We start from the raw sequence: 16,834 nt of genomic DNA, 5'->3' as shown, positions 1-16,834 counted from the left end.
TTTATAGCATCTTTTATCTTTAAAAACATATAGTGGTGATACTTTCTTGGTACAAGTATAAAACCATAAAATGTTTCCTTCGTAGTCTAAAAAATTTGATCTATTTCCTGATAGTAAATATCCTGCGTAGGGTATTTTTAATACTGCTAGTGCAAGTGATTGTAGTATTTGTGTTCGTTCTAATTCGCATAGTTGGTGAAGTGTTTCTAATTCAGAGAGTGACATTTCCTGAAAAATTCGGCTAATTGTGTAGTCTAATTTCATATCTAAGTGAATATCGTAGTGGATATTACCAAAATAAGATTTATTCATTAGTGATAGTTCATGTAGACGTGTGCTTTGAGTGTCATGTGGCTTTAGATGTCCACCAGGTTGACCATTATTTTTTTGAAAGTTAACTGGTATATATGATGTTCCTTCGTTTAGAGTATGACCTGTGGCATAAGGGTCAATTTTTACTTTTCCAGTGGTCATGTCGAAACCTTTTTCTTATTCAACTAAGATTTCAGAATATTGTGTTTTGTGAAGTGGATTTCTGTATTTGCATGCTAGTTCTGTTTCTTGATAAATTTGAAAACGTGTCAATTTATTTTCTATATTGTGAATGTTTCTAAAATCAGTACTTTGTTTTCGTGATGGATTTACTTGTTCATATGGAATTGATTGTATAAAATATTTCTCGTGAAATTTTATCATTCGGGCGTGTATTTTTGCTACTTGAAATGTTGTACATGTATCCTCGGGAAACCAAACAATTGTTGCTTGTGTTCGTGTTGTAGGGTCACAATAACCTTGATCGTTTTTTTATAAGGTAATCGAATTCCTTGATAGATCATTGTGTTATCAGATAAATCTCGTGTGAGTTGTATTTTTTCGAGTTGTATTTTCCAATCGAAAAACATTATTTCTTGATATCCTTTATTTTTTGTGTCTGCTTTGCAGTTTGATGGGTTATTTATACCAATGTGTAGTATCCAGTGTTTATCGTGTATGTCGTAAGTTAATCTTCCGTGTGCGCCGTTGTATGGGTATTTTTCATCTAGTTTTGTATGTCCTTGATATCTTTCAAGTTCTGCTTGATGTACAGAATCGGAAAAAACTTGAAAATTTACTAGTTTTCTGTCGGTGTTTTTATTTCTTTTGATGTTTAGTCTGAGTAGGTCGTTTTTACAATCATTGGGATTTAGATGCAAAAGTCGTTCTATATTACTTTGGTAGAATGATTCATGGTCAAGTCGGTTTTTATTTCCGTTTGAAACTTGTGAACAATGTATTTTCTTTTCGGAAAATGTTGCTGTAAATTTATATCCTATGATTGTTTTTGCTCGGGCTTTTGAATAGAGTGTCGCTATTACATTTGTAGTTTCTATAGCTTGTGGTTCTGTTTCGCATTGTGATACTTGGTTTATTGCATATTTGTGTAGTGTTTTTTGTTCATTTTCTTCACAATCGTAATGTGTTACTAATAGGTCTTGGGGTCCTGTGCGAGGAGAAGAATTTATGTTCTGATCGGAGATTATTAGAAAAAGGAGTTGGAGAAACATCAATGTTTTTAGAATAGACATGTGTATGATAATCCTGAGTACGGGTTATAAAATGTGATGTAACCAATTGTTTTCTTGGTATATCTGTCGTATTTATATATTACTTCAGTTGTTATAAAAGGCGGTGGTAGCGATTGAGCTGTTATATTTGGTGGATTTAATGGATAAGGATGTTGAGCAATGTTGTTTAGTTTAACCGTGATTTCAAATTTTAATTGTAGGCTATTTTGTTGGAGTATTTGGATGTTATGGTCACGAATGTCTTCGTGGATATCTTGTCTATATTGTAATCTATTAAGTGCCCAGTTGTGGAGTCGGTTACTTTCTGGGTGTTTTCAAATAATGGTGGAGGTGCTGTGAATGTATTCCAGTCTAATCTTAAAGGGATATTTGTTGATGATTGTTCTCGATATCTAGCGTCGAGGTTATTTGGGAAATTTAAAGGAAAATGCGTCGGTGAAAACTGGCTTATTGATGGTGTTGATGGTAGTGATAATGTTTCTGGTAGTGATGATAATGTTGTTGTATCTGTAGAAATATCTATTGGATCATTTATTAAATTTGTTTCACCTTGTGTGAAAGATTGCGTTGTCCAATATGGTAGTCGTGATGTTTGGTTTGGGGGGTTAAAGGGATTTTCACGCATTTGTTCAGATGTTGGTGTTGAACCTAAGTAATCTGAGGGTAGAGTTGAGGTGCTACGTTGTGAAAGAAGTGTAGGGGTTTCCGGTAAAATGCCAATTGGGTTTTCCGGAGTACTTGGTGATGGGGATTGGGGTATATCAAAATGAACTCGGGGGGTTTGAAAGTTTCTATTTCGTCGTGGATGTATGATTTGTCTATTTATTTCAACTGCATTTTGGTTTTGACTAATATTTCGAATTCTACTTAATTCTTGTCGTAGTGTCGGGTATAAGTTATACGTTGGTTCACTCAGAGGTGCCTGTCGCTGAACTGGTTCTAGTGGTTCAGATAAGCGAGCGTGTCGTTCTTCAAAGGTATATGGGTTATCCTGGAAAGAAATTCGTGTAGATGTTTGGGGGTTTTGGGTAGTTGTAGGTGGTGTCGGGTTTTCTTGGGATGTTGTCGGTGAAGACTGACTGTGTGATTGTTGGTTAGCAATTTTTGAGAGTTTTTTGATTGAATTCTTTTAGTGAAAATCTTATGTTTATTATAGTATTCTTCAAGAAAAAGAATTAAAAGGATTGTTGCTAATGCGAATGTTATGACTGCTTTCTTTATACATTTGCATAATGTCAATATGAGGGATGTTAAAAATATTATGAAAAATACAAATAGTAAAAAAATATCTGTTCTACTAAAAATGGTTCGTATCATTTAAATAGATTTTGGGTTTTCGTACCTGTGTATATGGTCAATGGCTTTGGAAAGTTGGAAGTATATTTCAAATAGGGAATAGAAAATTTAAAAAATATTACAAAAAATGATTAAGATTAATACAAAAGCTTCAAAAGTATCAAAAAAAAATATGAATAATGTTTTAAATATTGTTAAAAAGTTTTTTAGAATGTTGAGAATTATGTTGACTGATCGGGAGAAGAGCATTTAAGAAATGATTTCTTGGTCGATTATTTTTTGTTGTTTGGGGCGATTTTCAAGTGTGGTCGAGTTATTTATTGATTTTTTGACAAGTGGGTTGAGTTTTGTGAAAAGTTGTTGGGGGCTAATTTTATGGTGTTCGAGAGATCTTCTTTGCTTTATTTTTATTTGCCAGATGATCTGGGGTATTTTTGAGAACTTTGTACTTTAGGCTATATGATAATGGTTCTTTTTTACTTTAGGCTAATTTGTGATTTTTGGTTGGAGGGTTTTACAGGTCTGAGTTGGGAAAATATTGTTGATCTTTGCGTTTTTAGATAAGGGAGGGTTATGATATTATGGTGGTATTTGTTTTAGTTGTCAAGTTTGAGAAGCTTGCTTATTTTTGACCTGGAGGTTGTAAAGTTATAGTTATAGATATGCCTGAAGTGTAATATCTTTCGTCTAATTGGTTTGTGTTAGATTTAGAGAAGTTGACGGATTGGATGAATCCTATTGGCTAATTTTGAACTAAATTTGTTGTGTGATTGTCAGCATGTTATTTTGAAAAATGAAAGCTCAAAATGTTTCAGAGGTGCAAAAATTATTTATTTTAAAATTAAAGCTGTTTTTGAAATTCAACTTTCTTTAATATTTTAGATTGTGGGATGAATGTTTTATAGTTTTTACGTGGTTGATTTCTAATTTGTGATGACTCTCTATGTTCTGACTTCTCGACTTGTTCTTGGGGTACAATTTTTTCTATCATTTTTCTATTTTTCCTTTCTTTTTGAGGTATAATTTGATCTAGCTTTTTTGTATTGTTTTTGGTTGTAGTTTGTTTTCTATTTTGTTTTTCAAGGTGAATGTCGTTTTGTTTATTTATTTCGTTTTCCGTATGTAGGTGATTTTGAATAACTTTTAAACCTGTGAAAGAATATAATTGAGTTAGTTCGCGTAGTGCGTATTCTTTTGGGTAGTAAGGCAATAGATTGTTTCTATGTTGAACAATTTCTTTTTGGTCTGAATCGGTGATTTTATAGTTTACGTCGGTGGGTTTGGCGATTATTTGGTATGGTCCTTTACGAAGGGATTGTAATTTTTTAGAAATTCCTTTTTGTGTATTAAAATTTGGTATTAAGACAAAGGTTCCAATTTTTAAATCGGAGGCTGGTGTAAAACGTGAATTGATTTGTTCGTTAATGTTTTGTCTTTGTAGCAATTTTTTTGTTACTTTTTGATAAATTTCGTTGTGTTTTTTATCTCTATTTAAAATCCATTCGATATGTGTACCGGAGGCTAATTTTAGGATTTGTGGGTGATGAAAATGATCTTCATCATGTGTGTGTAAAGGTAGGTTATAACAAATTGAGTCTTTATTCGGTTGACAATGACCTTGTGCATTTTTATGAGAGTTTGCTGTAAACATAATTGGTTTACGTGGCTTTTGATTAAAAACCATTTCATATGGTGACATTCCTAGAGTTGTCGTGATTTGTGAATTATATGCTAAGGGAAATAGTTTTACATCTGCTGACCATTCGGTGTATCTTGTATCATTTCCGTTTATGATACATCTAAGATATTCTTGTAGTGAACGGTTCATACCTTCGACTAAACCGTTAGTCCAAGGTGCATGAGATGTACGTGGTTTGTGCTTAATGTTGTATAAATGACATAGTGTGATGATTTCATTATTTATGAATTCTGTACCGTTGTCTGTAACTAGAATTTCGGGTAATCCGAACTTGGCTATCCAGTGTTCGTAAAGTGTTGTGTAAGCATAGTAAGCGTTACAATGTGGTACTGGGTTGAGTGCTACATAGTGTGTAAAAGCGTCAACAATTACCATAATGTATGAATTTCCTTCAGAGGATGGTGAAATTGGTCCTTTTGTGTCAAATGATATACGGTGGTTAAAATATAAACTGTGTCCTTTAAAATCTTGTTTTTGTGCTACTTGTTTTTGATTTGGGTAAGGTTTATTTAGCTGACATACTATACAATCATTGCATAGTACTTTTATCCAAATTGGTGCATTTGGGAAATAAAAATTTTGTATAAAATTTGAATATGTTTTCTCTGATCCAGAGTGTCCTTTAATGTTTTGTGTATGTGAAATGTTAAAAGCTATGAGAATCATACTTAAAGGGAGACAGGGAACTGTAGATTCATTTAATTGATATTCTAGAAGGTCTGTGTTTTCATTAATTGTTGTACTATTAAATTTTCGAAAATATCGGAGGAGTGTTTTATTTCCTAAAATTGTGGTATCTGCCTTTACGGGTTTAGTTTTGTATTTGTGCCATGATTTTAGTTGTCGAATTACTGGGTCAAGATTTTGATATTGTTTCAAGGTATTAATTGTAATTTTTTCTGTCGAAGGGAGAAAAATGTTTTCAATTTCTAATTTGGATAAAGGAATTGTGTCAAGTGGGTCATGGAGGTTGAAAACTTGATTTATTGTGTATTTTGAATCATTCGTTTGTGGTCCTGATAAATTTATTTTATCGGTGAAATTTTCGTTTTCAATTAATGGAAAAAGATCTTTTTTATGCGAGTGTTGTTTTACTCGTTTTTGTTGGGTGTTATTTGTTATCCATTGCGAGTATGGAATTGGTTTGAAAGTTGATGTTCCAAGTATATCAACTTCGTAGTGGTGATCTTGGCAATCTAAGTAAAGTGGGAAGTGTTGGAGATTATTTATTTGTGAATGTTCAATGTCAGTTTTTACTGCATATTTGCATTCTAATCGGGGTGATGTTTCATCTTTTGCAAGGTAAAGTTTTATATTTTTTGGTATTTCAACTGTAGTTTTTCGTGTAAGTAATTCAGGTGGTGTATTTCGGCTTAATGTATCTGATAATGCGAGATTTTTTCCTGCTGTCCAAACTATATGTAAGTTTGGAAATTTCATTAGTATTAATTGAAATCTATAAACTCGGTGATTTGGATTTGACTTCTGTGTAAAGAGAAAAATGATTGGTTTATGATCTGTGAATAGGACTGTTGGATGTTTTCATCCAAGTATTAGAAATTCATATTCTGTAAGTGTATAAATGATAGCTGTACATTCTCTCATTAGAGTTGAGAGTCGTAGCTCTGCTTGAGTGAATAATCGGGAATTTGCGGATATAAGGTTCATTTTATTTGTACCGTTGTTTGATTGTAATAATGCTGCGCCGATGCCAAAATTGGAAGCATCGCACATTGCATAGAATGGTTGATTTGGGTCTGGAATTGTGTTTGAAATTTGTTCAGTTAAAAGTTTTTTAACTTCTTCAAGTCGTGTTTGATGTTCAGTATTCCATTCAAAATTATTTTGTTGCCTTAGGATATTATATTTTAAATATAATATATTTAATTAAATATATTTGCATTTTATAAACGTATTTGCTTAAGAAGTTTAACATTCCAAGGAATTCTTGGATTTTCTTTTTGTTTGTTGGTGGTTGAAGTTTTTGAATAGCATCAATGCGTGATTTCAATGGAGTGATTGTGTTTCTTTCTATGTTATGTCCTAAAAATTTAACTCTTGTTAAGAAGAAGTGAGATTTGTCGGGGGAGGCCTTCAGATTTTCGTTCTGAAGTATTTTATGATAGTGTTCTAAAACTGTAAACATTTCTTCTTTTGTCTGTGATTGCATAAAAACATCGTCTAAGTAGGTGATTGCGTTTTTCTTAAGTATTAGTGGTCTAAAAATTTTGCTCATAAAAGCTGAAAATGCTGCTGGTCCTATGGATATTCCATAGAATAGGCGGTTGAATTCGTATTGTTGATTTCCAATAACAAATTGTGTTAAACGTCGTGATTGTTCATCTAGTGGCATTTGATTGTATGCACTATTCATGTCTGCGGTTGTAAAGTATTTTCCGTTTATTTTTGTTAAAATAACTTGTATTGGTTCAATAGGCCAATTGCATTTTGATCCGTCTATTAGTGAATTGAGATATCTAGCGTCTAAAACTATTTTTAATGATTCTCCTTTTGCTAGGATAATAACAGGGTTAATAAATGTGTTACCTTTTGGTTGTTCTTCTTTGTTTACCGGTGAGATAATTTTGTATTGTTCTAAAATATCAAGTAATCTATTTACTTTGTCGTGTAAATGAATTGGTACTTTACTAGCTCTTTGTTTCTTGAATACTGCGTCAGGTTTTAACGGGAGATGAACTGATTTTTCCAACATCAAATTTTGATGTTGCATAGACTGATGAATATTTTATTAGCTGTTTAGCTAACTTATCAAATTCGTCTTGTGTTATTTTTGAGTGTTGGAAGTTAAACATTGTTAAAAACTTTTGTTGATGTTCTGTATAGTTGGTTATGTTGAATATAGGTTTGAAATATGGGGTTTTTGTGAAATAGTCTGTATTTTTTTTTTCATTACTTATTATATTATTGATGGATATTTCTTCGTTAAGAATTGTGGATTGACAAATATCTAATACTTGGAGTATATTATTTACGCGGTATGCTTTTTCATGTATGGGTGATATTGTAGCGTTTGTTTCGCAATATCCTAAAAGTCCTAAGGGTAATGTTACTTTGTATGGTGTATTGTTGTATATATGCAACGAAATGGTGTCTGAATTCGTATTTTTCAAATATTTTATCGATGAGATCGTGATTTTGAAAAACTTATTGATAGGTTTGAATTCAAAGTCTGACATAAAGAGTTGTTGTTTATTTTGATTTTTATCATATTGGTGAACTTGTTTTATTGAAAAGTTATATATATCTCCTGATAGTGGTTTTAGGTGTTTCCGTTTTTGGTTATAAATTGGGTAAAATTTTGAAATGAATGGTGGTTGTTTATTTAATCTTTGAAAAAATGTTAGAGCTGCATTTTTTGTTTTTGTATATTTATCTTTGATTAGTATTTTACTAATCAATATGTTGATTGTTGGTATATATTTCGAGATAAATGGTATGCCAATGATATTGTGTTTAATATCCGTGATATGAAATATCTGTTTAAATGGTTTGTTTAGAATTTTGTTTTGTTCCATTGTTCTTGTGGGAAGAAGGAATAATTGAACTGTTCCATAATTTATTAGTGTTGATCCTTGTGCTGTTGCTAGTTTACTAGAGGTTGCAAGAGGCGTTAATTTTGGGTGTAATATTTTGATTTCATTCCATGTGGGAATGTTAATTATGTTTGATTCTGCTCCTGAATCAATTAAAAAATCAATTTCAAGGTCTGGTGGTTGAAATTCCTTGTTTCTTGGGCTTTCTAAAAGAAATGGTATTGTCCAAATTTTTTCTTTGGGTTGTTCTTTTTGTATATTTTGGTAAATGTGATTCGTATTTAAGCTTTTTATTTTGTCATTTTCGTTGGGTTTACTTACCGTGTTAATTTCGTTTATGTCTTGTGCAGTTTGTGTAGAATTGATGGGTTCAATGTAATAATTGTGAAGAAGTTCCAACTGATTTTCATATATGTGTGATGTAAAAGGTTGTTCATATATAAAAGGTTCGTAGTCGTTTTTGACTGCTATCATATTGATGGAAATGGTATTTTCTGTATCACTTTCTGTGTCTGATGATTCACAGTTTATTTGATTTAATTGTAGTTCGTTATTTCCTGTGTCATCAATTCCTGGGGGGTCTGATGTTGTTTCTTCATTTGATTGTACTTGATTAATTTGTCTCTGATGTTTTGGTGTACTATCTCTGTGTCGATGTTTAGAATTATCATAATGGTTATTATTTCTATGTGGTGATTGAGAATAATTTCTATATCGATTATTATAACTTGAATTTCGATTTTGTGAATTATTCCGCGATCTGTTTTGATAATTATTATTTGATCTGTGATAGTTTGATCTGTTATATGAGTGATAGTTTGATCTGTTATATGAGTTATTTCTTGATCGGTTGTTCGGGTAATTCTGATTTCGATTGTTCGAATAACTTCTATTTCTATTATGTGAATAGTTTCTGTTTCTGTTATATGATGAGTTTCGTGATTGACTATTGGAATAGTGTTTATTCCTTGGGTTTGATTGGGAACTGGATCTAGAAACAAATTGTGTTGCATTGGAATTTGATCGTGAATAGTTCTTTCGACTATTTGATCGATTATAATTATTTTGTGAATAATTCTGTGTATTTCTTCGTTCTGGTGATCTTCCTCTATAACTTGAGTTATATGGTGATTGATTCCTTGTGTAACTGGTGTTGTTCGGAAGTGGTTTTCCTGAACTGTTGTTACTGTATATGTTTTTGTTTGGTAAATTTTGATCTTTCTTCATATATTGATAGAATGATTTGTTTGGTTCTCTATGTTTTTGAGGTTTGTTCTGGTTATCTTGTTATTTTTGTCTACATTCAGAGATACTATGTCCGTATCGTCGGCAATAATTACACCATTTTTTGAAAGATGGTTTACCTTTAAAATTTGGGTGTTTTTCATAAATATTTAGTATTTCAGTGATTTTTTCAACTAGATCTGTATCTGATTCCTGTATGTTACTGATCTGCGTAGTATTTGTTTCGATTCGATTAACATACTGTAGTTTTAGATTTTTTGTTTCTTCGAGTTTCATTGTAATTTCCGCTGGTTCTAGTTTGTCTACTAGTTTTCGAAAATCTAAATCTGGCTCTCGAATTGAGGAAGGATGAGATGCTTTCTTATTTATTGCTATTTTCCTTAATTGAGGTGTTAAGGTCATCATTAAAATTTCTGTCATTTTTGTGTTTTTATAGTCATGTGTATTTAATGAATATGCTTTTCGAACTAGTGTTTCGATGCGTACTGCTAATTGTTTGATGGTTTCATTTGGTAATCTGCGAATTTCATTACATAAAACTCTTTGGTGTTGTTTATTTCTTTCGGAGTCAAACATTTTTGAAAATTCTTGTGTAAATCTTTTCCAATCTGATTTTATTTCTATAGGTAATACTGAAAACCTTTTTTGGGCTGCGCCATCTAAGGTTGTTTGTATCAACGCTGTGCGTCGATGTATCCAATTTTGATGTAATGGTGTATTAATTGGTTCAGGTCCTATAATTAAAATTAAATTTGCTGTTACTGCATTTAAATAATCTTCTACAGAATATTCAGGATCTGTTCCTGTGAAAACCATTAGTGGTTTATTTGATGTTATTGATGATCCACCCATAAGGTATGGATTCATTGTCATTTGTAGTGATTCTGCGGCATTTGGCATTTGTGAAAAATTTGAAAGTTGATTCTTTGTTATTTCGTGTTGTTGAAGATAATATGGGAGTGGTATTTCGTTTTGCATTTGAGTTGGTTGGTACGAGTGTGTGATCGTTGGATTTTGTGGTTGAATTGGTTGAAAAGATTGTGTATTAGTTGAATTTTGCATTTGTATTGGTTGTTGATTTCGTGTTTCTGTTGGATTTTGAGAAAAGATTCTATTATATGTATAAGGTTTTTGTGCTCCTTGTCCGCGATATACGGTGCAAAAATATCTGGTTGTAAATAATCGTCATCAGATGATAAGTAATCCGTATGATGAGGTGCTTGCTTTTTATTTTTATTTTGTTGAAAAAATGGGTAATTTTCACTGCGATCCTGTGGGGGATGTGAATTAGTTTGAATGACATATTTGCGATGATTCGGATTTGGTGTGCTGAATTCTATGGTGTAGATTCCGTATTGTTGTGTTAAATTACATATATTTTTCAGATAATGTTCAATAATTTGTCTTTTGATTTTTACATCTGGGAATTCTGCTTTGCATGGACTGATTCCGGGTTCAAACAAATTTAGGAGTAAATTCTTGCAAAATATATGCTGCCCTCTATCATTGGGTGCATCTACGAGGAAGGGGTAAACTTCTTCGTCATCTGGACTTTCGTCACTTTGAGTGTGGCTGTGGCTCATTTTTTCGTTTAATGACTGTTAATATATAACTATCGATGTGCCTAATTGGTTGATTCCAATTATACAAGTGTACTGGTTTGTGTTTAAATTGTTTTTTTATTCTTCTTTTTCCTCTTTTTGATGAATTTGAAGTTGTTTCTGAGTCGGAAAAATATAATTGATCGTGGATAGGACAATTTTTGTCAATCGATTCTTTTAATTTATAGAGTTCATCTAAATTGCTGGCTTCTGATTCTGAAAATGCGTTTCTATTTTTTGAAAATCTTTTTTGTGTGATTTGTCTTTGTTTGTTTATGATTTTTCTTTTAATTGTTAGTCGTTTTGTTCTAATATATCCAACTGTTTGTGTATGAGGTGTGATTACAAGATCGTATTTTTTGTTATCTATTTAACAATTATGTAAAACGATTGTTTGTTTATTTCCTAGATTTTTGAATGACATAAGGTTTAGGATGAGGGATGCAAAAAGTTGTTAGATGATGTCTACTTTTCTTAAACTGTTAGTCCTTACGATTTTTTGGTTAGCCTAACCTGGGTCTTTTTGTTCAGGGTTGGAGAGAAAAGTATATCGATTCCGAAGAATGATTTTTTACTTTCTCGTGGCTAGTATAAGCTAAGGTGCTAACTTACTTAATCTTACTTAGGGGTAGTGATTGTGTTCAAGGGTTGGAGAATAGTAAATCGATCCACAAGGTTCAGGTATAATTAGAACGCGAGTAGTTCATTAGATACTATTTTTAAACTTACTAAGTCTAAGATTTATCCTGGGTCTGGTAAGAGGAGGGTTCAAGTGAAAGATGAGTAACCGAAGTTCTTCACTGTTTATCCTAATTTGAATGGTTAGTTTTGTTGAAAAATTTCTATTAGTCTTGGGTTTTTTGGAAGGGTTGGATAGTGAATCGACGTTTGAGGTCGTTAGACACTTGCTAAGTTGGTAGGGAAGAACAAAATTGTTCTTTTTGATCCAAGGATTGGCCTAATGATCAAGTTTTAAGTTTAGTGAAATAGAAAATTAATTAAGATCCAAGGATAAGTCTTGATGATCTGATTTTAAAATTAAGTGAATTTAAGTTTAAAATGGTTTAAATTTATTTAAGAAAAAGATTTAGTTTTTTAATGATATTAGTGAGCTTATGATTGCTGTTATGTTTAGGGGATGAAGCTGGGACAACAAATGATTTTATGGTTACTAACAATTTATTGTCATTCTACTAATTTTTGTTTTTATTTTCAATAAATATTTTCCAAACATGTTTTATATAAGACTGCAGAATTTAAGAAAACGATCTGAGATCTTTTTATTAATCGTTATTGTATATTAATAATTTTATTTAACGCCTGTAATGATCATGAAGTTTTGACTTCAAAATTTTATGTTTGCAAATGAAAATCTAAATTCATTGCTAATAAGATTCTAAATATAAAAGTTAGTGTTGGCTTTTGCCGTACAATCATATAACTATATGGTAAGTTTCTACTTTGTCGTATGTCGTCTCTTGTTCGAGGTCTTCTTGCGATTCCGGGTAGTTCTGCTATCGTTCGGAATATCGGCTCTGATCTATTGAGTCGTAGAGACATTCCAATTAAATTATCGTCGTATAACATTTTAAAAATGTTTTGTCTAAATTCTAATATATTTTTTTTTGGTTGAATCTAAGCTATTAAGGTCTATTCGAGACTTATGGTCGCACCAGATGAGTTAGGACCGATGTGGTTAACTCATAGAGTAATTTCGGATAGGGTACACCGTCTGCTCGTCACGCTATCTTATTTTCGGCCGGATAGATTCGTGCAACTTCTTAGTCTAATACCGATCCTAATCTTACTCTTATACTTACTAGTCTCAGGGTGTTTAACTAGTCTCTGCTAGGTTCAATAGATCTAGGGTATACTGGTTTGTTGCGGCTGCTGAAGTTCTCTCGGAGAGACAACTAATTTCTAAGTTAAATTCAAATCTCTCTGTTGCTGAAATTACAAGTAATTTCAGCACTTACAAATAAGTGGGTTGTTAGTTAGATGGATCATGATTGGTTAATAATAAATACTTTACAGTGGTAAAATATCTAATTTATCCAATCATAAAATATAGTTTAGATCAGGTTCCAATTGCTGTCAAGTTCTCAGTCTCAAAAAATATTTCACATGTTACCATTTTTTGTGAAATTTTGGGGGTTTGAAGACAGCTAAATTGACCAATGTGGGACACTTATCGCGTGATATATCAATTCGCGTAAGCAGCTATTTAATCCTCTCATAATTTGTTCCAAATTGAATTGAGGCATGATTTTGGTATGACTAACTCGTTACTAGACGCTAAAAACATGTACTTGGCATAGTTATGCGGGAGGATTTTTTCAAAAAAAAAATCATGAAAATTTTTTTTGTTTTCAGAAAATTATATTAATTTTTTGAATTGATGTTATCTGAATATATTTGAAAATTTTGCGGGGCAGTCGAAATATTCAGGGTTTCGTCCTGATACGAGCAGTCATCTTTGATTTTAAGGACGCTCTCGGTAGCAATTGAAAACTAAGAAAATATGAAATAAAGCTTGATTTAGTTTTTGATATCATAACGACAATGCAAAAACTCAAACTATACAACTAAACAATCTTTTTTTTTCTCTGGCAATTTTTAAATCAATAAAATCCTCAATTTTTTCTCAATATTAAATCCTCATTATTAATCCTTAATTATAAATTATCAGTACTAAAATCAATGAAATCTTGAATCTTTTTGTTCTGTGTCGAACTTCAAATCCAATGAAATGTTTTTCACAGACCTTAGTGTCATAAAGCGGTAGAAAGAAAATTTAACGTTCGTCTTAGGGTTATCCCAGGCACAGATAGGCTGGGTCACGGCTGCAATTGAGATAACTGGACTGGCTTCCTCTCTCTTAGTTGCTATGGTCATTTCTCCTCGCAACTTGAGATCCTTCTTCCTCTGTGGCATTCTCTGGAGTTCAGTCTCAGTGGCGCTGTTTGGTTGGTCGGAGAATTCAAAAAACGGATCCCCCTTCTTTCTCCTCTGCATGGCAACCAGGCAAGTTTGTAATTTTCAATATTTTCTGCGAATTAGTTTTGGTTCTTCAAATTTTTTATTTAAATTCTTTTTTTCTTTAAATCGTTAATAAAATTATCCAAACTGACATTACATATCTGTCATACTCGAAAGACTGCGGCTGTAAGTTGTTTTTAAAAAATTTGGTTCACGAACTTAAAGGTGGTCGAAACCAGTAGCGGACCCCCTGATCGCCCATAGCATCCCAAACCTCTTTTTCTACGATTTTTACGGCACTATTTCAGGGTAATATTTTACAGGTTCAGCTATCCTTCAGTAATAAGTATCAGTTATAAGTTCAGTATAGTTATAAGTCCTTCAGTATAAGTTCAGTAATAAGTTATCAGAAAAAATTAAGATCGCTGAACATGTAAAATATTACAGTTTCGGAGCGTTTTTCAACTGCCCACCCTTCCCCCCTGAAATTTACCTGAAAGTTAAATGAAAGTTAAATGAAAACACTCCGAAAAACGCTCCAAAAAATTTTCCAAAACTTTCCAAACAGTGCCCAAATAGGTGTTTGGGACTAGACACAACTAATAAAAATGTATTTGGTAGATAGATACACGAATTGTTTTGAACCCATCAAGCCTAAAAGCACGACTCCTCAGAAAATCCCAGATCCGTGGCTGGTCGGATCTTCAGCGCTAATATAGAATTGTTTTTATATTTTTTATTTTTATTACTTGTCATGTTTCAGACTTTTTTCAGCCAATATATATAAAAACTTCGATTGAATCTTTTCGTTTCAGCTGTCAACCATATCTTATTTTAATCATGTTTTCAGGTGTGCGAATGGAGTTGGCTCTGCGTTGGTCCATAATTCTGGACTCCCGCTTGCCACTGGATTATTTCCTGGCAAATCGGCCATGATTACAGCACTCATTCACTGCTCCAATGGACTAGGCGTACTTTTGGGGCCTCTATTGGGAAGCTTAATCTACTCAGTGGGCGGTTATCAATGGATTTTTATATCTACGGGTCTATTTGGAGCATCAACTCTAATCTTTTCTTTTTTAATCATTCCTGAACACGTAGATTTTAGTTTCACTAAGTCAAAAATACAACCCGGAAAAATTTTCAAGTTTATATTTACACCTCGTGTTTTGATGTTTCTGATTCCAAATACCATTTTGGTTTCAACATCTGGCTTTAAAAACAGCGCATTTTCGGTTTATTATAAAGATTATTTGAACATTTCTGATGAATTATCGGGTTATATGTTTCTTCCGTTTGCCATTGGGTTCTTTATAGCAGCTCCAGCTTATGGCTTACTAACCAAGCTAGGCTATGGCTGCCTAATCGAGATTTGTGCCCAATTTTTGACCTGCTTTATTCTTTTTTGCTTCTATATTCCTCAAATTGTTCCGTATTTTGAGAATATTTACTATATTCTTACTATTCTGTTTGTGTATGGAACTCTGCAGTCTTCAGTTTACAATCCGCAGTACCTGATTATGGAAAAACTTGCACTTTCGCTGGGTTATAAAAACATTGCCGAAATCCGAACCATGTCAACGTCGTCTTTCGGGCTATTTACCGCATTTAGTCGTTCTTTTGGCGCTACTCTATTCGGGGGTTATGTAAATGAGTGGGTTGGCTACTATAACACTTGTTTATGTTATGCTTGTTTACTTTTGTTGACATCAATCTGGATGTTGCTATTTTTGGTGTCTCAAGGACTGGCAAATAGTGGCGTATTTTATTCTTCTGGCGACGGATTGATCTCAATGAATTGTAGTGCCAATCTGGATAAAGACAGCAGCAAAAGCAACGAAGATAAAATGGAGACTAACTTTAATTGATTATTTTTTTTCAAGGTCAATATCAGTTATGACGCCTATCATTTGTACCAAACACAGACATGTCAATTTAAGATAAAATAACGCCTTTTCGATGCAGGAAACAATGTCATGAAAAGAGTTAATTTATTATGTATATCCTAAATCAAGTGCTAAAGGAAAAACATTATTTGAAAGAAGCAAATCTATATTGAACATGACTGCTCGTATCAGGGCAAAGCCCTGAATGGTGCGACTGCCATTTAACTGTTACCAAATGGTTTTTGGTAATTTAAAAAGTGGCAAAACTATGAATTTTGGGCCGATCACATTAAAGTTTAAGTGTCACAATTTGAGCGGTGCCAGGAGTTCTTAGCAGACTATTTGGCTTTTCAGCAGACTAATCTTTTAGCAGACTCAGAACAATTAGTAAGTCAGAAAACTAACTTCAAACGTGGCATTGGCGATTAGCGACCACTTTTTCAGCTGCTCTTCCATTCGCCACGAGTGTTATTGCGCGCGTAATAGTTTGTTTTGCCGCTAATTTAGACTTTTTCTTTGGAGTCGATAATTTTGTAGACGAACCGCAAAATGATTTTCTTATTTGGGGAAGCTTGATCCAAGACTGAACTTCTTTTAGAGTCTGTCAATCAATCATGCATCAGTTTATTACGTTGGTCTGCTGAAAGACTTGATTTTTAATATTTATACTAAAAGTTTGGTCTGCATAAAAATCTGTTCCCAATTTGAGTCGTGCATGGAAGCATAAAAATAAATTAGCAGTCTCAACTTAATTTGGAACGATTTTGTAGTGCGGGATATTTCATCACACGTGTAATAATAAAACAAGCAATTTGAACAGACGACTGGCAGGTTACTATAGTGGTGTGCACACCTGGCTAGACCCCTACAGATCCCTCGATTGACCAAAGTTTTGTAAAAATGATCTGAATATAAAAAAATCACCCCGAGCACATACATTCCTCAATGTTTTTGAAAATCGGAACAAAATTTAGGAGAGCGAAAGGACGCAAATATACAGTTCGTCATT

At 32.8% G+C, this 16,834-nt stretch overlaps 2 protein-coding genes across 2 annotated transcripts in view; one reads left to right on the top strand and one right to left on the bottom strand.

The window, feature by feature from the left end:
• LOC134848202 (uncharacterized) overlaps positions 1–15,854 on the top strand; it is a 31,133-nt gene extending 15,279 nt beyond the window's left edge. The window contains exons 2-3 of the mRNA XM_063865575.1: positions 13,771–13,984; positions 14,790–15,854. Coding sequence (XP_063721645.1) covers positions 13,771–13,984; positions 14,790–15,807 — 1,232 coding nt within the window. The 3' untranslated portion in view covers positions 15,808–15,854. The remainder of the gene's footprint in view (positions 1–13,770; positions 13,985–14,789) is intronic.
• LOC134847523 (cyclic nucleotide-binding domain-containing protein 1-like) overlaps positions 1–16,834 on the bottom strand; it is a 380,437-nt gene that overhangs the window by 276,327 nt on the left and 87,276 nt on the right. The gene's annotated exons all lie outside the window — the stretch shown is intronic.

Source organism: Symsagittifera roscoffensis, chromosome 6, assembly GCF_963678635.1.
Source record: "Symsagittifera roscoffensis chromosome 6, txSymRosc1.1, whole genome shotgun sequence".
Taxonomy (NCBI): Eukaryota; Metazoa; Xenacoelomorpha; order Acoela; family Convolutidae; genus Symsagittifera; species Symsagittifera roscoffensis.
Note: the sequence above shows the minus strand (reverse complement) of the source record. Positions and strands in the feature narration are given on the sequence as shown.